The sequence below is a fragment of the Lytechinus variegatus genome, chromosome 16 (assembly GCF_018143015.1).
Source record: "Lytechinus variegatus isolate NC3 chromosome 16, Lvar_3.0, whole genome shotgun sequence".
Taxonomy (NCBI): domain Eukaryota; kingdom Metazoa; phylum Echinodermata; class Echinoidea; order Temnopleuroida; family Toxopneustidae; genus Lytechinus; species Lytechinus variegatus.
Genome location: NC_054755.1, coordinates 25,865,828 through 25,889,944, shown reverse-complemented (window position 1 = coordinate 25,889,944; position 24,117 = coordinate 25,865,828). Strand labels below are relative to the sequence as shown.

Genomic DNA, 24,117 nt, shown 5'->3' with positions numbered 1-24,117 from the left:
TCAATACGAGGGTAAAAAACAAAGCATCATATCAATGAAACGGCCTTGGTGATATGTAGGGCATGTATTAAAGGTCACTCATTGTTTCACAATTTGACCGCAAAACGTTATATACAATCTTCAAAGTTGTCAACATGGGGTTGCGGGCGTCATATAATATATTTACAGGCAGAAACGTATAATGAGCCAAAACAATGTTAAGATTGCCAGACATGGCGCGTGGGGCTAACATACTAAAAAGCTGCGAGAAAGTGAAGCAAGAGAGAATTTTTTTGATCTTTTAATGCAGATATCTAATTTTGTGAGAGATTATCACATAATATTCAGAGAATAAGATTATAATTCTTCCCTTTTTATTTCTCTTCTTTCTTTTTCTTTTCTTCTTCAAGAAAATGGTGGGGATCCAAGCCCCCCTTCCCCTCTGTACGCCAGTGGGGGTGATCACAAGCTTAAATATATAATCATATAAGTTTTTTTCAAATTTTAAGCCTAACATTTGAGAGGAAATCAGGCACCTACACTCTTTGGGTTACTACCTCCCACATGGTTGTTACTTCATGCACACAAAAAAAATTATCTTTTCTTTTTAAATACATCACCATCAATTTGATTTTCAGAAATATGATTCATTGCAATGTGGTATTGCGTTTACAGTAGGATTTGATTGGAAAATAACAGATTTTTTGTAAACAAATTATAAAATTGATTTAAGGATCTTTTTGTAAATCTATCCATAATAGTGAATTTGCCGTTTTAATCCTTCTGACCTTATTTTCTTCCTCGTTTTTTTTTCTTCTAAATTTGCGAACAACTTGATTAATTAAACGGATGCAACACAATTCGATTTTCTCCCGATAATTTGCATATAACTGCAATCCGTTATTTTTTTTCCAAGCCTCGTCATGGTGTTAACCGGGGGTGTTTTGGGTGACAACAGCACTGGTTGTATTGGTGTCTACAAATTAATACCCCCGAGTGACCCTATTGGTATCCATCCGCATCGTCAAAATAAAAGATATAATAGGATTAACTCCATATGCAACATGTACAATGACCCTGGAGGAAGCCTCATCACCGCGTATACGGACGCTCATATCTTATACGCAATCAAACTGTTAAGACATTGAATTATCCTTCAAATATTTAAAAGAAAATGAGGATTGATCTTAAAGATACATTTTGATATGATATTCTCCTAAATTTTCTTAAACTGCTCCCATGCTATATCAAAGATTCATATAAAAACGGAAGAAATTTAGGTACCATTTTACAGCAATCGATTTCGGTTTTTCCAATCAATAGGCCTATTCAGACCCCGCCCCCTCGAGGATTGAAGCTTTACGGAAGAAAAGAAAGGGGGTAATCACTATTGTTACCATACTTTCCGATGGACTATTGTGTAAATACTTATATAACTCGATACAGTTTTGACAACATAATATAAGGTATAACTGTTGTTTGGTGATGCAGAGTTGTAGCCTTTCATTTAATTTCATCTCACCAGAATATTTATTAAAATAACCCATTAAAATATATATGCATATGAAAACCCTACATCATATAAATCTTACATTGCCAGCCTTTTGACTGCTTTGACGAAGCGAAAAATTAAGATATAAGATTACCAAAATGAAAACCCAACAAATTGTAATTTATAAATCAAGTCTGTTTTTTAAATTGGCCTTTATAACTTAACCGTTCTTCTTTACATCTTTATAAAGGGGAACTTCACTGTACAAAAGAAAACATTACGATACATTTACTATCACATCAGAAAAACAAATTTTAATAAAAATCTTGGTGTATCGCCAGACGTATGATGATTCTTGCAGTCATTTTAATGCACTTACTGTTTTTAAGATATTAGGCATGTAGTATGAAATCTTAATTGATCTAAGTGGTGGGGGCGTCGTGGTATAGTGGTTAAGACCCCGTCTTTCAATCTGAAGGACGTAGGTCCGATTCCAAGCCATGGCGAGTTTTTCTTCAGCAAGAAATGTATCCACATTGTACTGCGTTCAACCCAGGTGAGGCAAATGGGTACCGGCAGGAAATAGTTCCTAAAAAAAAACTGTGCGCACCAGAATCGGTAGACTAGCTTAGCCGGGGTAATATAGGAGCGCCTTTAGCACCTAGCAAGGTGGATATGTGCGCTATTCAAATCCTATATTATCAGGGGCCGCGGAACCGGGGGGCTTCGCCCCCCCCCCCTATTTTTTTTCCAAACCGTGTACAAAAACGCAAAAATGACCATACAATTGTGATTTTTAGCATGGTCAGCCCCCCCCCCCCTTTGAAAACCGTTCCGCGGCCCCTCATTATTAGGCCTATTATTCTAGTTTGTGTTGTTGAAGTTCCTTTATCCTCTTCTATCCCATTTTCATCTTCATATCGTACACTTATAATTATATTTAATTCTGGATTTTATTTGTGCCGATTGTTTTGCTTTATTCTGTCTGATTTTTTTTCGGGCTCCTTCCTGAATGTTTATTTGGATTGTACCACCGATTCAATGGTCTCTCATGTCATGGGTCGAGGAACTGGGGGCTGAACCCCCCCCCCCCATCCTCTCGCGCTTTTTTAAGTAAAAGTGTACAAAATTGTATAGATGATCACCAAATTTATTTTACCCTATTCAGCCCCCCCCCCATACACACACACACACTTCCAACATGAGCACAAACTTTCCAAATAGTTACATGGCCAATAATGTCGACCCAAACAAAACAGAATTGAAAAAGGTTTTTGTTTTAAGACCAATTTTGATGATTTTTAACAATTTTTTTTATCATACTGGTATTTACCACATTGATAGCACTATCTGAACTGTAAAATTATGTCTTTCCTTTGCGATACATTTTTAATGCGATCATGGAATTGTCGGCCTTTGTGAAACATGAGCCAATTTAACATCTAATTAAGATCATTTCTTGACTATTCGTTCCGTAACAAAATTGCATCCGTGCATTGTCATTACACATTAAACAGGGCTATATTATAGTCGCACTGCTGCCATGCAGCCAGCTCAGTTTATAATCATACCATACAAATAGACACCAATCAGACAACATAAATACATACAATACATACATGTGAATGTAGGCCAACTAATGGCGGGAGAACACCTAGTGTTGTTGCCATGGTGACGTCTCATCATCACCAACTCGCACAATTGCCGATCCGTGTTTTTTTTTTTTTTTTGTCGGGAGATGTTTTAAGCCGGGATAATTATGATAAGATTCGACGTGGTGATGGGTGTTGTCTGTTTTAACGACCTTGAATTATTGATATCTAGGTGATGGCGAATGGTATTTTTTTCTGAATCCACAAATTATGGACGATGTTGATTATCGTATGGTAGTCCTTCTCTGGGTTCGGTTTATGTTCAACTACAGCATCTAGAGTTTATTCTCGATTTCTTGAATTTGATTTCTCATAATTTTATCCATGAATGAATCGTTGTCGTCTTTATTATTTTTTTTTGCCCTTAACGTTATATCTTTAGATAGCGTCATCCGAACACATGACTTCGAATGACATTTTGGAAGAACGGCGTTGCTTTCACTCAAAGGACAACTGTGCGGTGCGCATTCATTCTATTACTTCTATTATTCTGCCTGCAAAACTATGAAAACCTCTAAAATCACCACCATCACCATTACCATCTTCATCATATCGCCGTCGTCATCATCATAATCATCATCATAATCATCATCACTATCATGATCGTCATCATCATTTATTATAATCTCCATCATCATCATCATCATCATCATCATTATTACAATCATCGTCATCACCATCATCACCATCACTATCATCATTGCCATCATCGTTATCATTATCTTCTCCATCATCAACATCACTTTCTTAGTTGTCGTCGTCATCATCGTCAATATTATCATCATCGTCATTATTATCATCATCACCACCACCACTTTCATCTATCGTCATCATAATTTTCATCATCATCGTCGTCATCAGTTACGAACAGATAGGGGAGGCTGGGGCGATTGCGCCCCCCCCCCCCCGACCAGTTTAGCATTTCACGACCAAGAAAAAAAGAAAAAGGAAAGAAAAAAAAATAAGAGAAAAGGATGCAATAAAAATGTCGAAATTTTGCTCGCTCGCTCAAAATATTTTTTGGGCCCGATATGCCCTGCCTGGCCCCCTCAGAACTGACTCACTGATCACCATCACCATTATCATCGCCATCATCATCATTATCATCATCCATCACCATCGTTATCACCATCACTATCATCATCACCATCATCATCATCCATCACCATCATTATTACTATCATCATCGCCATCATCATCATTATCGTCTCCATTTATCGTCTCCATCATCACCATCATCATCATCACTATCATCTTCATCATCATCCATCATCATCGTCATCATCATCAAGACCATCACCACCATTAGTCATTCATCATTCATGTTTCTAATTTTTTAAATGTAACTGTATGAAAGATTTTTACATGTATGTTAAATTGGTTAGCAATACATGGACCGTAGAGGGCGAAATAAATATATCTCGTCAGTGGTACTAAATGTTGTGAATTCCCTCCAACTGTCTAATGAAACAAAATAAAATCTACATCAGTGCTTGTCATCATCATCTTCGTCGTCTTCATCACTACCAACATTATATCCTTTATCATCATCGTCATCATTATCATTATCACCCATCCATCATTATTATCACCACCATCATATAATTATTTCTTATCACTTTCATGATCATAACCGCATTAGCTTCAAAACAAGATCGTCATGATCATCGTAATCATCATAATCATTTTCATCACTTCGTCATCACCACCCTGATCATGTCACTGTCGCAATCATCAATTTGTTCTCTTTCTCTTTCTTGTTCGCATCCTTTCATTTTCAAACATTGTACGCATCCACAAACTTTTTTTAATAGGTTCAACTCTTATTAATCGCTAGTCACACACACCCCTATTTGGGCGTTGTGGCGTGCGCCTATAATCCAAGCTATGTGGGGAAGTAACGACTTGATACAGAGGTCGAGCCCTGGTCACGTGTATCGGATGGTAACGCTAAAGGCCGGCCTCGACGTGAATAATCATATCCGATTGATTCACGTCTGACAAAACTCAAATTCACAAACACTCCCTGTCTATTTTTTGAATGTTTCAATATTTGTTTTTCAAGACAATTTACATGGTCCCTAGTTATAAATCTAAAAATCTCCAGTGTGAAAAACACTTTCTAATGGAGTAGTATAATAAATTACACAGGCTCCTGACTTTGAAACTGGGTGAAATGTAAGCTGTTCCTCCCAGCTGAACTGATTAGGGAAAAGTAGATCATGCGTGATTTTTCGTCAAGAGCCGGAACAATAAAAATCATAAGTGAACCAAGACAGCCGACTGATCGAAGAATAATGTCTCTCCCTGCCCGGGTGATCGCTTAATGACCAGCCTATTACGATATAACGTTGCTCTCATGTGTTGGATTTTAATGACGGTTTAACAAAAAGCGTAGACTTTGCAAGGCTCATTAAACCGACAATTTCATTAGATTTGTGGGTATTGTTCGATCTTGTTTTCCTAATCCCTGGCTCAAAACAAGAAGTTTTTTATGAGCAAAAGTAAAATGTCTCCTAAACCCGAGATGTGAGACAAGAAAGGGGTCAGACAACCTTTTCCTATTTGTTTATGTTGGTTCAGTAGGTATGTAAGGAACAGCTGATTGACTCAGTCGTGGTAGTAACAATGCCGTGGTTTCTTGAATAACAATAATCTCAGGGGCGTTTTGTGACATTTCTCTGGTCTTTTTTACACACTGGTTGTAAAGATTTTTTGTATGTATATATATATATATATATACTGCTTAGTAGGAAGTAGTAGTAGGAAGCAGTAGTAAGCAGTAAGTAGTAGTACGTAGTAGTAAGTAGTAGTAGCAGTAGTAGTAGTAGTAGTAGTAGTAGTAGTAGTAGTAGTAGTAGTAGTAGTAGTAGTAGTAGCAGTAGTAGTAGTAGTAGTAGTAGTAGTAGTAGTAGTAGTAGTAGAAGTAGTAGTAGTAGTAGTAGTAGTAGCAGCAGCAGCAGCAGCAGTAGTAGTAGTAGTAGTAGTAGTAGTAGTAGTAGTAGTAGTAGTAGCAGTAGCAGCAGCAGCAGCAGCAGCAGTAGTAGTATAGTAGTAGTAGCAGTAGTAGTAGTAGTAGTAGTAGTAGTAGTAGTAGTAGTAGTAGCAGCACCAGCAGCAGTAGTAGCAGCACCAGCAGCAGTAGTAGTAGTAGTAGTAGCAGCAGCAGCAGCAGCAGTAGTAGTAGTAGCAGTAGTAGTAGTACATGTTGTAGTACATGTAGTAGTAGTCATCATCACCATCATCATCTTCACCATCATCACCAAAATCACTGCCATCCCTATAACCATCATTAAAATCACCAATCGTTATGACTACCTCATCACATTTATGTTCATTGATGCATGCATAACCACAGCATGCTGTATCAAGAAAAATACTTATTTTTCTGTAATATAATCATTTCTTATCCCATGCCATTCACGCTAAATCCAAGAAATCTATCTCCAGAAAATAATTTATTTCAAATTGTTTTACATTTTATTCAAAAACTTGCTTTAGACTATATACAGGTATTTTTCAAAAAGTACATTTTTGGCCATCATCGAATCATACTCACTTGAATTATCTTTCTGATTCATCCTTTTCAAATAAAAGTACTAAATCGATAGAGCTGCGTAATTTAACTGCCAAATTATTAAGAGAGGCAGTAAAAAGAAAGATTTCCCTCTTTTATTCTCTAACAAAATATTTGTATCACCCTTCTACGTACATCCACAGGCCCAATTAATGAAACAGTCCAAAAGGTACGCATGATTCACAAAATACTTGATAATGAAATGCTAAATTAAGTAACCGATCTATCCCGACATTGCCACACAGTACAAATAATTTCATTGTGCCAAAAATGTAATTTTCCCAAAAAAATTAGAAAATTAGACTATTTGATTATCCCAACTTTAGCTGGAATAGAAGATGACACCTGGGACCAGTCTTGCAAAGAGCTACAATTGATCCAATCAATCACAACTATGGAAAGCCAGTAACATCAACATCTAAAATACATGTTTCTTCAAAATATTTGAGACATGACTGATTCGCCATGATATCGAAAATTCTAATCGGAAGGCCTTGATGAAAGCACAACTCATTGAACGTAGAGGGCAGCAACACACGGCTGCCATTTTTTTCATCTCCGCCCGAAAGCTCCCAGATGCTTAGTGGGGGAACAATAACTTTTCTCTAATTTGTTTTTTCCCGTATTTTATTATGAAAAAGCGTACTGCCGTATTTTAAATTGATTTCCGTAAGAAATACGGGAAAATCGTACTACTTGGCACCTCTGTCAGTATATTCATACATTCACTGTTTACTTGACAATTTCTCTCTATTTACAAAGGACATTGTGCAACTTTCCATTAGAAAAAGTTATGTCATTGATGGATTTCCATCGTTGAAATTGATCGGATCAATCGTAACTCTTGGTAAGATAGGCTTAATAATCCTAACTCTTTGTAAGATGGGGCCAAGAAATCAATATGGCTTGCCATATTGCAATTATAAGTAAAGTCATGCGTTACTTCATGTACAGTTCTATGAAACATGTGAGAGGTAGGGTAGAGATCTCATATGCCAAAAATTTTAATAAACTTGTTCCCTCAAATCATAATCTTTCCTTTGAACTTCTTTCAGTCTTTGAGTATTTACTTTTCATGGTGAAATATCACTTCATACTTTGAGACACCATTTTCAAAAAAGAAATGCCTCGAGACTTCACCTTGAAAATTTTGGAATGAACAAGGACAGGAATAGATAGCTACTGTGAATACTGTTTGGCACATGAACAATTTGTCAGGTGTCCCAATCACCTTTGCACGCTATACAATTAAAATAGTATTTTAAATACATGATGCAACAAAGAAAGTGGGCCGATATCTTGAAAAAAAAATTTGGTTATCTAGGATGCTACATAAAATTGATACTAATGTAAGAAAATTCTAGAGAATAAGCCCTTTTTTGTACACAAAAAGGCATTTCTACGGTTGAAAATATATTGAAAAATAGATTTACTTTCATCTGAACAGTATAATCTCTTTTCGTGAGGAACTTTGAAACCGGGATAAAGTTACTCAGTAACAAGTTCTACCAAACATCCAAAGTGGACTCACGATTTATGATCAGGGGCTTATTGCATAAAAGCTACTATTATGGTATCTATGCAAGCTAATGGTATCTGTAATGGAATCCTTGATTCTGATTGGCTGATTACCATCGCTACCATGGTCGTTACCATTGGATGGCAAAGTTACTGAAATGGCAATTTTTATGCAACAGGGCCCAGTGGGGTGTTTCACATAGAGTTTAAGTGAGACTTGGAGCATGGTTAAATGCAGACGTGCTCATGATATGCGACGCGCGATCTTATCATTAAATAATCGCAATACCGCACTTCATCTTCGCATGATTTGACCAATGCGCTGATGCCTTCTATAGCACATGCAACTGAAATTTAACTCGGACTCTAATTCATGCTTAAGTCTTTGTGAAACACCCCCAGTAGCCATCATGCAATGAACTGTATATTCACCATAATGATCACTATCAGGATTTCCCCCACCACATCACATGGCTCAAGGATGGCCAGAGGGGGCCACGGGATGTCAGTGGCAGGACAATATGACTGGCCGAGACGAGCCCAAAATAAGGCAAATGGTGATTCTGGTTTATGAATGAGGGTACATTGAAGAATCTCAATCAATCATTGTTATTTTTTTTATCGATTGCAAACATCTGTTTTACAGAGATCGGATAATTTGGCGAGCATTTCACCAACATGTGTCATCCCTCAAGTTGTAAGGACTCCGTTGCAGAAAGAGTTGCTATCAATCGCATCTCTAAAAATCATGCACGACTTGATTTTCAACCAATCCACAGCGCGCATTTTGGGAATTGCAATTGATTTTTGGACTTGCATTTAACGCAACTCTTTCTGCAACGGACCCCAGATCTGACAGCTTGTCTCCGTCTTGATTGGCCGAGTCGCTATCATTGCAGATAAAAAACATACTTCGTCGGAGAGAACATCCATCAAGTCCTTTAATGGAATGCTCCCCTGAAGAAATACCTCCCTGAATCTTCCAAATGCAAGGTAATGGGTGACCTGCCTCTCTCGCACAGTTTGTAGAAAAATAAAAGATCACTCTCTCAGCTATCATCCTCTGTCTTCTCCTTCTTTTTCTTCTTTTTCTTCTTCTTTTCTGATGATGGGGTCTGTAATGGACATTAAAGTAGACCAAAATATTTCATTTGAAAATTTGGGGGTTACATAGGTCTCAGAATCCAACATTATTTTCATATCCGTCATCTCTCTGTATCCATATTTGCTTCACAGGGAAGGGGCACTCTGTACATCTCAATAAGATGTCATTTTGATTTGGGTGTGTTGGGTGAGCCTCACATTATATGATCCAACCAAGACCCAATCTTTTCCTAACAAATCGCATTTTGGATTTAACAAGTAGTTCATAATAATGCTAGGAATACTAAAATCTACATTTTCCTTTACTTTACAGCAAGCCTTGTGGTCAGAATTAAACCATTATACCATTAAACTTGTATTGCTACGATTACAAAAATATTTATCCGTAATTGCATTGTTAACAGATCCGGTGGTATGTGGCAAGCTATGGACAACAGTGGAAGTGGAAGAGTTTGTCACACTGTTACGTTCACAAGTTCACTTGGACCAGGGAAATATTCAAGCACAGTCTTACCTCAACTACTGTTTCCTGTGATTCCTCCTCTTCTGCCTGTTCGAGTTTGATCTTCTTTTTCTTTTTCTTCTTCTCTGACTTAGGAGTCTGCACAGAGATTTTAAAAAAGAGCAAGTTTGTTAGGAGCGAAAATGGAAAGGAAAATTTCGTAAAACTTCAGGGACTTCCATTACATCAAATACATTTCTTTACAATGGACTTCTCAACTATATGTAAGCCAAAAAAGGCATGATTATGAGTGATTCATTTTAAATGAATCACAATAAAGCATGATATATTTGAAACATGGCAAAGGAAAGTGTATCAATGAAGGCTGTACAATGCGAAAGCCCATGTAGTATGCCTAGCAATGGGGTCTTGAAACTCTGGGTGGAATGCTCCCCAGGGAGTGGAGAAAGTACATATATTGTGTGCAGACCAGGGTAAAAAAATTACAATGTAAAGCACTTAAAAACACAAAATTATAAAGCGCTATTTAACTAAAGTATTATTATTTATTAATGATTTTCTTTAGTTTCTAATTCATATGAAAAGTTGAAGAGCTCTAAAACGATTCTTTGAAGTTATATAAGAATGAACGAAAAGGAGGTTGGACTTGCAAGTAGGATGATTATTTTTACTATATTGCCAAGAAACATCATACTATTAATGGCTTTAACTTTTAATTTTAACTGCTCTAATCCCATAGCATCAATCTGGTGAGTGTTTCATCAACAATTTAATTCCCCAAGTTTTCAGATCTGACAACTTTCATTGATTTCGATCGGCAGAGAAGCACTGTTACTATGGTAACTGTCGGATAAATTAGGACTTTGTCAGATGAAACGTCCCGACAAGGTTATTCATGAAAAGCTTCCCTTGAACAATTGCTTCAGGTTATCCTCACCTCAGCTGCTGTTTCTTCCACCATCTCCTCTTCCTCCTCTGCCTCTGGTTCAGACTTCATTTTCTTTTTCTTCTTCTTTTTCTCTGACTTAGGCGTCTGTTACAAGATAATGAATGGCATATAACAATTATATGTATTAAGCTGAAAGAAAAATATGCGTTGGGAAAGGTGCACAATGTTTACCTTTAATGAATGGACAATTTCTTAATGCAGTTATCCATAACCATAATATTCAATTTTGAGAAAGCATTATTCATTAAAGGGGAATGAAACCTTTGGAACAAGTAGGCTTGTGCCGAAACAGAAAAATCAAAGAATAAGAACAAAAAAAGTTTGAGAAAAATCAGACAAATAATGAGAAAGTTATGAGCATTTGAATATTGCAATCACTAATGCTATGGAGATCCTCCCATTGGCAATGCAACAAGGATTTGTGATGTCACATGTGAACAACTTTCCCTTTGATGGACTATAAAATACCCTCAAAATGTCTCTTTCTGCTTTTTCTTATTGTGATACAAACTCTTTATCCATGGTGTATTCTTTAAAAATCTGTATTACATGCCCTCCTATAGAAAGAACACATGATCTACTGATAGATGTGATAAAAGAGGCAATTTAAGTGAAATATATACTAAAGTAATGGGGAGAGTTGTTCACAAGTGACATCACACATCTTTGTCGCATTGCCAATTTGAGGATTTCCATAGCATTAGTGATCGCAATATTCAAATGCTCATAACTTTCTCATTATTTGTCCGATTTTTCTCAAACTTTCGTTGATCTGTTTCTTTGATTTTTCTGTTTTCACACAAGCTATCTTGTTTCAAAGGTTTCATTCTCCTTTAAAGGTATTGTTTAACTTTGTGAGCAGCCGATTTAAAAAATTCTCAAACCAAGATGAAACATGTGTACAAGTGCATGTATTAGAACTAATAAACCCTGAAAACAACCATTATTGAGAATGAAAATCTAAAACTACAAGGCAAACCCCGATTTTGTAAATAGGCGTCTTATAGACACCTAAATAGTACACATAAGTGTATGGGATGAAATTAAGATGGTCTTTCCGGTCACTTTATATTTCAATTTTTGAAGCACTAAATAATTATTTTCGAACGCAATTTTTTCTGGGCTTCATTTTTGTAACATATCACAGACACAGGTGACAAGTGTGACCTTCTAGCTCAGATTTTTTAAAAGTCAAACCAATGTTAACCAATCACTTTAATGAAGGACACCATCTCAATTGCACAAATCACTGGGCAAACAAATGCATCACAGAGTTTTGAAAATAGTAAATTCACAAGCCATCTTTCTGAAATCGTCAATGATTTTCACTAACAATCAAAAATTTGGCAGCTCCACCAATGAACAAAGGAAGGTTTTCTTATCTCACCTCTGCCACTGATGTTTCCATCGTCTCCTCTTCTTCCTCTTCCACTACTTCTTCCTTCACTTTTTTATCCTTCTTTTTCTTCTTCTTCTCTTTGACAGCAGATGCATCCCCACTGGGCGTGACTGGAGGAGCCTCGGTGCTCGAGGTACTTGATTCTCTCCTTCGCTTCTTGACGGGCGTCTCCACTACAGGCTTCTCTTCCTCAACCGGCTCTTTCTTCACACTGTGGGGGAGAAGAAATATTCATTTAACGATTCACTTTTTTTATTTTTTTTCAAAATGAGCTAAAATGCAAAGACCATCTTATTGTTAATTGGGATAAGACAGAGTAAAAATTAAGTACATGTGAAAATGAATTTAAAATTAATTGTTTACTATGAAAGTTACTGCATCTTTTTCATCACTTTTCATCATTTTGTAAGACAGTGGACAATATATAGGATGAGAAAGCCGATGTCACACACTTGACTTTTTCTATTAATTTTACCAGTGAAAATATCAAACATTTCGAAAAAAAAGTACATTTCACATTTCAATCAAATAATACTAATATAGATCACAATAAAAGACTTATTGGGCACATACATTCTAGGGAAGGTTCTTCAGAAACACATAATCAAGTCATTCACGATACAGACCTGTAGTCTTCATAGCCTTTGACCCAATCCTTGGGAGTGTCTGCGTTTGGTTTGCCATGCTTGTCCAGCTTCCCTTGCTTGATCATCATCTTCTTCATGCTCGCCTGAAACGAGGAAACAATTACAAAATATATGTAAAATCCATTTGAGACTAGTAGACAGGAGAGATAAACCTGGTCAAAATAGCAAAATCATGATATATATCTACATGAATCGTAATCAAGGTATTTTTTCATAAAAAGTTAATGAGCTATGGTGCCTATGACAACTGCCATGGCAACAATTCTCACAAGCCTATCAAAATAAAAGTTTCCATATTTGCTATGATGTCAGCATAACAACAGCAGTAAGTCTTTATGAAATGGACCCCATATGACCACTTTTCGGAGGGTTTGTTTTCCTCCATTATATTGCAACAATTGTCATGAAAGGGTTAAATTGTTCTTCAGTTATCACAAGAGCAGCAAGATATCTCAATGTATATAACAACCTTCGTGACTTTTGACATTGAAATCCAAAAACTAATCATGGGCCTGTTTCATAAAGAGTTGTAACTGTTGTAACTTTGCCATTATAGCAACTACCATGGTAACCTTGATTTTGTTTGGCTGCTGAGCCCTGTTGCCATGGTAGTTGTCATAATGACAAAAATACAACAGTTGTAAGTCCTTTATGAAATGGGCAAAGATCATTGTCACTCCTCTATCCATAACTGGACCAAATTTGAAGTTGATCCGTTGAAGTCTTTGTTATCGTGAGAACAAAAATGGGATGGACGGACAGACAGACAACCCAGAAAGATAATGTGGCCGGCAAATACCCAAGGTGGGCCAGAGGCATAAAAATATGTTCCAAGAAAACTTGTTACTTGGGCTCAGACATCCAAGGAAGGACATTCAAGCCATCATTAAGACTGAAAAGTCCTTATGGTGGAAACTGCGAATGATTGGAATAAAATTCATCATTGCCCAAGTAAAATAAGCACAAAAATAAAAATTAGTTGCCAATGTTATCATTAGTTGCTTCACATTAATTTATGCAAAAATTCTGCAAAATTCCTCCACCAGAATCAACAAAGAACCATTGTGAAAAGAAGTGTAATGCTTGAATATGACCATAACATGACTAATAGTGAGACAGCATCAAATAAGGCCAACATAATCATGCCAGAACATACCTTTGGCCCGAGGCCCCACTTTCTGGGGTACACGTCCCTCTCCATGATGACCCTCTTTAGCTTGACCACAAGGCCATGGTCAACCGTTGCCATGGTCGCTGTGGTCATCAATGCGATGCCAAGAGCGATGGCCTCTCCCTTGGTGGTCATCAGCACAACCTCTGAGTTGATCTCGATGCCGTCCTCGAAGCGGAGGACGCCGGGAAGCATGACCTTGGCTCCGTAGCAGACAGAATTCACCTGCGGAGAGAAATGGGAAAGGAAAACAAAGTATAGGCCTAATAATCATTATCACAATATATACCATAAGATTGCAATTTGCCTCTGAGCGGCTGAGTCTTCTTTGAGGAGATTTGATACCTCCATGTAGAGAACAGAAAAGATTGAAAGGACATGGTGTTTTCACCAAAGGCAAGTTTATAGCCCAACTGAATCAATAAAATCTTATGACCTATCAGTGGTGGATCCAGGCATGCATGAAAGGGATGCTTACCACTCTATACTTAGAATTGCCACTTGAAAATACATACTGATCTAACTAAATCAAAGAAAATTTGCCATCTACAACTTTCAAATATGCTCTTTCTTGACGAGGTGACATTTACAATGTAACGGCCACAGATACTAATCAATTTGATTGCAGCGGTTGAGCGAAAAAATTTGGCCAATAAGTGCATTTAGATTGGCAAGTGCAGCGCTGGATCTAAATATGTGTCCAGGTTGGTCATTTGGGGAAGGATCCAACTCGACTGGATTTAGAGGGTGAGAATGCCCTAAGCACCAGTGTAAGTTTATTCCTCTACAAGTCTAAGTAAACAATGAATACAACAATTACACCAGGCATTAATTTCAAAAGTATATTGGGAGTTATCAATCCTCTGATGGGCTGGAAAAAATAGAAATTGCGAGACAATCCAAGGATGAATAATTTCCCCTATACTTTCTCAAAGCCTGGTGCATTATTATCATGACCAACTTACCGAGCTGTCTTTGAGTACTATTCTCTTGTGACCTGTAAGCAAGGCTTCCATCGGCTTGATGACTCTCCTGAGGTAACCTTCATCTTTATGGTTGTCATGGACCCACTGGGCATCCATGACATCGTGCATCGTCACCAACCCTTCCTGAGGATACAAAAACATCGACAAGACAAGAGATGATGATACACCGCTTTCATAAAGTGCAGCTTTTGGTTGTCATGAACCCACTGGGCATCCATGACATCGTGCATCGTCACCAACCCTTCCTGAGGATACAAAAACATCGACAAGGCAAGAGATGATGATACACCGCTTTCATAAAGTGCAGCTTTTGGTTGTCATGAACCCACTGGGCATCCATGACATCGTGCATCGTCACCAACCCTTCCTGAGGATACAAAAACATCGACAAGACAAGAGATGATGATACACCGCTTTCATAAAGTGCAGCTTTTGGTTGTCATGAACCCACTGGGCATCCATGACATCATGCATCGTCACCAACCCTTCCTGAGGATACAAAAACATTGACAAGACGAGATGATGATACACCGCTTTCATAAAGTGCAACTTATGGTTGTCATGAACTCACTGGGCATCCATGACGTCGTGCATCGTCAACAACCCTTCCTGAGGATACAAAAACATTGACAAGACAAGAGACGATGATATTCAGCTTTCATAAAGTGCAACTTTTGGTTGTCATGGACCCACTGGGCATCCATGACATCGTGCATCGTCACCAACCCTTCCTGAGGATACAAAAACATTGTCAAGACAAGAGACGATGATACACCGCTTTCATATAAAGTGCAACTTTTGGTTGTCATGAACCCACTGGGCATCCACGACATCGTGCATCGTCACCAACCCTTCCTGAGGATACAAAAACATCGACAAGGCAAGAGATGATGATACACCGCTTTCATAAAGTGCAGCTTTTGGTTGTCATGAACCCACTGGGCATCCATGACATCATGCATCGTCACCAACCCTTCCTGAGGATACAAAAACATTGACAAGAGACGATGATACGACGCTTTCATAAAGTGCAGCTTTTGGTTGTCATGAACCCACTGGGCATCCATGACATCGTGCATCGTCACCAACCCTTCCTGAGGATACAAAAACATTGACAAGACAAGAGATGATGATACTCCACTTTCATAAAGTGCAACTTGGGCAATACCGCAATTCTATCAATTATGAAGGTCCGACCACCTATATTTGGAAATGTCCTGAAGAAATTTCATGATTACTTGTTACTATGCCTTTTTCAATTTGCTTGTTTTGAGTTTTACTTAAAATTTATAAATATTTCTATCATTGGATAGTCTACGTTGTGGCCCAGTGGATTAGTCTCCGGACTTTGAAACAGAGGGTTGTGGGTTCAAATCCCAGCCATGGCATAGTTTCCTTCAGCAAGAAATTTATCCACATTGTGCTGCACTCAACCCAGGTGAGGTGAATGGGATTCTTGCAGGAATTTATTCCTTGAAATGTCATGCGTTGGAAGCTAGCTGCTTGAACTACACCAGGGTAATAATATCCAAGTCATTTGGAAGCACATAGAGACGTTATTCATTATGTGTTTAATGTGTTATGCGCTATACAAGAACTGACTATTATTATTCTATCAATACTAGAAATAAAAAAATAATCGTAAAAATTACCCCTAAGTCCATTCTTGCAAGAAACTGATGAGTTGTCTAATGCATGTGAATAGCTAAACTCAATGCTAAATACGCAGTTCACAGGAGTTGATATACAAATATAAAGCTCCCTAAAGTAACATCGGAAATAAAAAAAATAGCCCACTAACCTTTTCTGACTGAATACCGGATCGCACTCTCCTGAGTTCTGCCATTTGACCTCCGACCCCTAACAGGAGTCCAAGGTGAACGCATAGTGTCCTGATATAGGTTCCTGCTTCACAGCTCACCCAGAAAATACCTGTCATAAGGGGGAAAGAAGAAAATAAGTTGAGTAAGCATTCATACGAAGTTGAATTATTCTAAAATTCCCTCATTGACAAATTAACTCACAAACTAACTCACTCATCAAGTCACAAGAATCTCTTAATAAAATTCAAGCAAACGTCAGATTAAAAAAAATCAATCATAAGTAATGCAATTAATTGTAGATTTTAAGTAGTAGCTGTTCCGATAATTGCAAACAACAGGAAATGGGAAATAGCATTGTTGAAACTGAACTATCCATTCACAATCAATTGCAGATACCGTAACTTTCTTGCAACATCCCCCAAGACCCGTAATTGACATCCATATTACTTTCATATTACTAAAACTTGTATCATTACTTTAAGGCATGGTCACACGGCCCGAGCATTGTTGGAGCGGTCGTGGAGCGGAGAGAAAAAAATCATCACCGCTCGCTACGGTTCACCATTTTCGATTTCGATTGTTTTTTTGTTTTTGTTTTTTTCCCCCAATTTTGTGAGCAAAATTCGGCCCTCTTTCCCTACCGCTCTACGACCGCTCCAACAACGCTCGAGCGGTGTGACTATGCCTCCAGGTACGTGTATTCATCATTAGCAGACGAGAGTTTCATGAAAGTTTTGTCAGTGATTTTTCGGTGACTTATTTTGCTCTTAGCCAATCAGATGCCAGGATTTTCAGTAGCTTACGGTACTAAAATTATTAACAGAAATAAGGCACACTATAATTGCGACAGATCATTAACACCATCATACTTGATTAGTCAATGAAAACCTACCTAAATGTCTTTGTGGGTCGTATTCGATGAGTTTGCTTTCGTATATTGTCCTCACTCTAAGTTGTCGTTTGACGGCTGATATTAAAGGCGGTCTCTGGAACAGTGCTCCTGTCAACGTTTCAATAGCCTTAGAAATAAAATTAGAAGATTAAATTATCAATTTGAACAAAGCATATTGTGATAATAACTCACTCACACACACACTCTTAATCTATAGTTCAACTGAAATGTATAAAGAAGTTTCATCATGAGAATTAAAATATTTGAAATGAAACAAAATAATAAGTTTTAACAAAAATGCTTGTATCTCTGCTGTGGAAAATCTTGGTACTTTTGAATAATGACATATTCAATAGGATGAATCCTCATAAATAATACTAGCTCCATACTCAACTAGAACTTAAGTCTGCACTTCTATCAAAAGCCAAATTTAATCTTTTTACAATATTATTGCCAAAATATGTCTACCAAATAATTCATTTAAATTTGTTTCACACTTAAATTTTCCAACCTTTTTATTCCTTTTTTTTAATGAGATAGTTTTTCAATGCAAGGTTACAAAAATATTTAGTTCCATTCAATAACTTGAGTGGGCAACAAGCATTCCATGAAAGCATGGATAAAGTTCACTTAGGGTTGACTTTATAAATCAAAATTGTATGAGAATAACAACCGATGACATATCTCACCTTGGCTAGTTTTGACTGGTTTTCAATAGCTTCATGTAACCTGACTATGCAGACATATTCCTTGCCTATAGACAGACAGACAAGGCATATCATGTCAATACAGGTGCTTAATGATCAGGGGACCTTGTCTCACAAGATGCTTTGATTGACATGACCAATCACAAATAGGGAAATTCAGAAGCACTATTGAATTGAAAGCATGTGCATCCTGACCGTTCTAATGATTTTTGCAGTACAGATTGCACACTGGTCCAACCAACATTGCTTCTATTGTTTACAAAGGATCTATAGTTCAAAAGCCTCATCGATGAAGAATCATGAAATCAATTGTTTTCCATAGTTAAGATTGATCAGATCAATCACAACTCTTGTAAAACAGGGCCCAGAAAAAGAAAACAAACCAAAATATGACATTAATATTACATCTTTTAATATGGAATACAAGTACATCGTATTTTTTCAGAATTTTTAATGTTTCACCATTAGACAATTTAGGGTTGCATAAACCTTTTACTTTCTATAAATATTAATCTTCATTATAGAAGTTATGTATCAATCCTGAAAGCTGAAAATAGAGCTAAAATAGAGAGAAAAAAAAAAATTTCTTGATTTTTTTTAACTTACATTTCAAGATCCCCCATATCTATACATAAGGGTATACAAAATGATCAAATGACATATAGCTTTCTTTTTTTTCATCAAAGATTAAGACATTTCTAATATATTTAAACAGCTGCGATTGAAAGGTCAGTTTTCACGGATGAATCCTAATTTAATTAATCCTACCTGCACTCTGCTGTGATTTGACCAATCGTGTGGCTCGTTCTATACAGACGATGAGGCAGCCGGTGACCTTGGGGTCAAGGGTCCCACTGTGACCCGTCTTCTCGACCCTGAGAATCTTCTTGATCCACGACACGACCTCATGAGATGAAGGATTGGCAGGCTTGTCAAGGTTGATAAACCCACTCCTGAAAATGTAAAAAAACAGTAATAATCAGTGAAAATATTACTTTATCAGTGTTAAGTGGAAAGAGCGTGAATAGATAATTCAAATATCACAATCGTCCCATGGGCTCAATGCTCAAAGTAGCCCCAGAAAATAAATAAGTGATAAGGGATGGATAGGCAAGTTTTGAGAAATTACTTTAAAACAGTGAAGGAGAGACTTTAAGGGCAGGAAAGGACACCCATAGTAATAGTCTCTGTAACCTTAGACTATGCAAGACCTGATCACAACCCATCTAGAAAAGAAATCATGTTTTCTCTTCTCCTGGTTGTTTCCAATTTTCTTTGCTCAACAACCTGAAAGAATTCGAAGAGGGATGTTGTGTAACAATATTCAAGAATAACTCTTTTCTTCGCTCAAATTCTACCCGACTTTTACCCAAAATTATTTCTCTCAATCTCTTACCATCAATTCTTTTCAGGATGATTCGAACGAGTGATATCAAATGTACGATGTACACAATCATCCCTGGAGCTAGAGACATTTTCTGAAGTGCAAACCAACTTTATTAATGATAGCAAGTGACTGTAGGAAGATCTCTAAATCTCGTTAAATTCATTCATAACAAAAGCCTATGATAGCATACTCACGAGATATAATCCTTGATTTCCCGTTTGAGAGGTGAGCAACCATTGGGTAATGGCGTATAATGCCCCGTTCTGATGTTTAATTTATCATAGTTCTTTAGAAGCAAGGGCCAGTGGGCCGTCTCGAGTTTGGCTACTGCCGATTCCGGTTTGATCAGGAAATCTGCTTCATGCTGAATATCCTATAAGAGAGAGACGAATTTATTGACATAAGATTGATGAACAATTCATCTACAGATCTCAGTAATTTGCTGAGTAATTTAAAGTGATTCTAAGTAATTTGCTGAGTAATTTAAAGTGATTCAAAGTTTTGCGACAACTTGAAACAACTACAAAACTACTGGCTTACTGAGTAAACTTCACATTTTATGACTCTGGACTGCTGGGTTTGGAACAATATATTCCAGATTGATATAACATGTGACCACAAACTTTTTAGAACCATCAATAATAACTATCATAAACAAGAAGGACAAAAATTCAAAAAATATGAAGTAAATCAAATTATATAAATTCAAGTATGTGATATCTCTGGAGCAGAGCAGAGTGCAAGTTTAACTGCATATTATTATTTTTTTTTAATCGTAAGAGGTGCACATTATATCACAATGTCAAAATTTCTTCTCACCAAACAATATTACCATTTTCAACTCCATGAAATTTGAGTTTAAATTTATCACTTTATTTTCATAATAGATATTTAATCATCCACTCACTTTACCCAAAGTAAATTCAGTATTGATTACTTTACAGTGTAGTTTTTTAAGTAGGTAAATGTAATTGATGCAACAAGTCCAAATTATATTTCACTCAGTTATAAAAAAAAAACAAGTCTGAATCAAATATTACAAACAATGATCAGAAGTTGTCAAATTCTTGTGGGATTTTCAGAGAAAGGAGGGGTTGGGGAAAATAGGCAGCATGATAAAAATATCTTACCCCAAGTGATTTGGACTCCTTGCTCTTTTTACTCTTCTTGCTTGATCCTTATTGAAGAGAAAAAGAAAGAAAGTTTTTTTTTCAATGTGTTTAAACAATGCACAAGCAATCACAGCACAAATTTGGTGGATACTTAATTCTGATTGATTTATGTTGATGACACAAAACCGTGTATACTTACATGTAGTTCTTGAGAGAATTTCTCAAACTTTGACCTAAAGTTCCCATTTTTATTAACAGAAGCACTAACTAACCCATTTCAAAAGAAGATGTAGCATGGCATTATCTTTCCCGATATATTTCTGTAGAATAAGCCCTAAACCAATGCCCAAGATCACGAACAGCTCAAAAGATTCCTGCTTCTATAATCTACTTTATCAAACTCCCAAGTCTCGATTTCTGCTTCTGTAGTGTAGTCTACTTTATCAAACTCCAGAGTCTCGATTGGACTTTGTTTTCTCTAATTATAATGTGAACTGCAGTAAGCAATTGAAATTCATGCAAACATAAGGCTAAATGTACAATCGCACAAGAAAGAAATTGTCAAAATCTTGATAATTTTTTGAACGATACTTGAGGAGCGATCAAATCACGAGCCAAGACCATTGCAAGTGCGGAAAATGAGGCTGGATATTGTTATCGCTATTGATACTTTGGAGTATTTTTCTGCCGAAATATTTTTGTGACCATGTGATCATGGACTGATCTGCACGATAAACCAATCAGTAGGCTCCTAATCGTTGCCGTGAGCTATGCGAAGCTTGGCCGTTTTTGCCACACAATGCAAGTCAATGGGCAACATTTCGATGTGTCCTCTTTCAAATTAGATCACATTCATAGTGAATTCAAAACCAGAACATTATCATGACTGTCGGTTTTTTTAAATAAGCGAAATTTCAGTGAATTTCTATTGAAAATGAGAAAAATCATGAACTTTTCATTAAAAATAAGATTAAGAACTTTCAACTTTCAGATTTGTGTTGAAAAGGGGATCGGGACAAAACATATATGGACCATTTTTGGCTCATTGTTCAGCACAAACTACTAACTAGCATGACTAGGACTCTGGGTCTTGCTTAGGGTTGGACATAGGCCTAACGTTAGAATAGATCTGTGCAGCATGCAGTGTGTTCCAACTTGTAAATTTAGTTTTTGAAAAAACCTAATATTAATAAATGACAAAAATTTACTTTAATTTTAATTTTTAGTGTGCAAAAATGGGGGTTTGCCACTTTGGGAATTGGGGCTGGCAAGAAATTCAGAAAATTCATGTCCTTTCAGTATCACATTACCACGCAATCATACATCAAACAGTCCACCACCACTATCACCCTACCACTACTAGTTTTTGCAGTCCCCGCCCGCGCCGCTGGCCCAGATCCAACTTGAGCCACGCAGAGCAGCGGGTACATATTACATCCACGATCCACCAAATCACGAAGGTAAAGCCACGTGCGCGTGGTCGACCGTTTACCACGTTGATCACCAAAACCCACTCGCAACAGTTTATACAACATACTTCAACAACAGAAATCATACGCAATTCATGATAATGTTTAGTCACATCGAAGAACTATGGAAATTCGTACATCATACAATTAATAACAATTTAGAGCATTTTTAATTGAATATTCACCTGCGCTCCCATCCATGTTTACCCTCTAATGCACTTCAACGGAGAGGGCGTGATCATCGAATTGAAGCTGCGGGCTAGAAAATATCGGTGATGAAAGAATCTAGGGTAGTTTTTATTTTATTTATTTTTCTCTTCCTGGGGGGGCTATAGCAGATTCTTTTATAAATGATATATTTGAATTCCTTGTGAAAATTGTTTCCTTATTTCTCTAAATGTATATTCATAATCTTCTTTGATTTTTGTAATGTATTATCACTCAACCTTTTTATGGTAAATTGCCAACTCGATTTGCCAATAACTCGTACGTCCAGTCAGTACTTAGTCTGCAGGCACAGACCCTCATTGGAACTTTGATCAACAAGTGTGCCTCCACGCAAAGACTAGCACCTAGAAAACTTGCTGTTCCAATACAGGGCGAGAGAGCCTTCAGTACACAAGGCATGAGTAGGCTGCACATTCAGACCCTTATTTCGAGTGAAGGGTTTGCCCAGCAGACTAGTCAGTACTCATCACATGGTCTAAGCTATTAGTCCATGTGATGAGAGGACGAGTTGGCAGTGATCGCGTGAAAATACATTTAAATAATCATAGAGGATTATGAATACAGATTTTGAGAAATAAGGAAACAATAGACCGTCTAACTTAATTTTTTCTGATGCCATTCCATCCATCAACATATCGTTTAACAACCATGCATTTGGGGATTCGGTCCAAGAACCATTTGGTCCAATTCGTCTGACCATTTTGTCTCGTATATAACCATTTGGTCTACTATCCATTTAATTTAAGTTAATTTCGCCCAATTAACACTTATTCCAATCCCGATTCCAAAAATTATACCAAATGGTATATGGGCTAAATGGACGAAATGGTGAGTGGACAAATTGGCAATTGTATAGACCATGCGGATAGTGGACGAACTGATGGTAGACCAAATAATAGTTATATTTATTATTTCATATTATATTGTATCAGAGGAACTTGCCTCCCGCCAAAATTCATCGTAAGAAAAAAAATGCCCTTTTTTCAAATGAAATCAATAAATCAAATCAAATACCCTTTGTGAAGTAAAACATAATACATTTTAGGTTAGAAAAGCATTTCTTTTTTTTTGGCTCGCGCTTCGCGCTCGCATCAGTTATTGTTTATAAGGTTATAATTTTCTTCGTGGTTATAAACAGTTTTTAGAATGTTCAGTTTTCAGGTTGGAATATCACAAATTGTTAGCTCGCGCTATTTTATTTTTAACTGCATCATATTATTCGGTCATTAAATGCAGTCCTAATCAATTTGCTATTAAAAATGTCAGCTCGCGCTCGCGTAAATCTTTACTTAGTTATTCTTTTTTAATTTTATTATATGTTACAACTTACATACATTGAATTGCTATGATGTTGAGTTATTTGTTAAACTGCAGGGCGCCTTTGGAAACCAGTTTTGCATAACTGAACAGGCCTACCCTGTAGTATAAAATGAATAAAACCCCAAAATGATGATTTTTATGACAATAAAAAAAATCCAAAACTTTGGGCTTGCGATTCGCGAGGATGCCCTTTTTTATAGTATAATGAGCGTTATATTAACAAATTTCACAACTTCAGATAT

At 36.9% G+C, this 24,117-nt stretch overlaps 1 protein-coding gene and 1 non-coding gene across 2 annotated transcripts; both read right to left on the bottom strand.

Moving 5' to 3' along the window:
* Positions 1–8,088: 8,088 nt before the first annotated feature.
* Positions 8,089–22,595, bottom strand: LOC121429602 (H/ACA ribonucleoprotein complex subunit DKC1-like). The gene is made up of 14 exons (XM_041626714.1): positions 22,513–22,595; positions 20,877–20,923; positions 19,941–20,119; positions 19,128–19,312; positions 18,342–18,406; positions 17,653–17,779; positions 16,739–16,869; positions 14,917–15,060; positions 13,937–14,176; positions 12,760–12,863; positions 12,122–12,344; positions 10,723–10,818; positions 9,837–9,923; positions 8,089–9,333 (listed from the first exon to the last, which is right to left on the bottom strand). The coding sequence occupies exons 1-14, from the start codon at positions 22,526–22,528 to the stop codon at positions 9,268–9,270; spliced, it is 1,710 nt and encodes a 569-aa protein (XP_041482648.1). The 5' UTR covers positions 22,529–22,595; the 3' UTR covers positions 8,089–9,267.
* On the bottom strand, positions 13,630–13,729 carry LOC121430419. The gene has a single exon (XR_005972033.1). It is a non-coding gene; the product is annotated as a small nucleolar RNA SNORD14 (small nucleolar RNA).
* Positions 22,596–24,117: the final 1,522 nt, after the last annotated feature.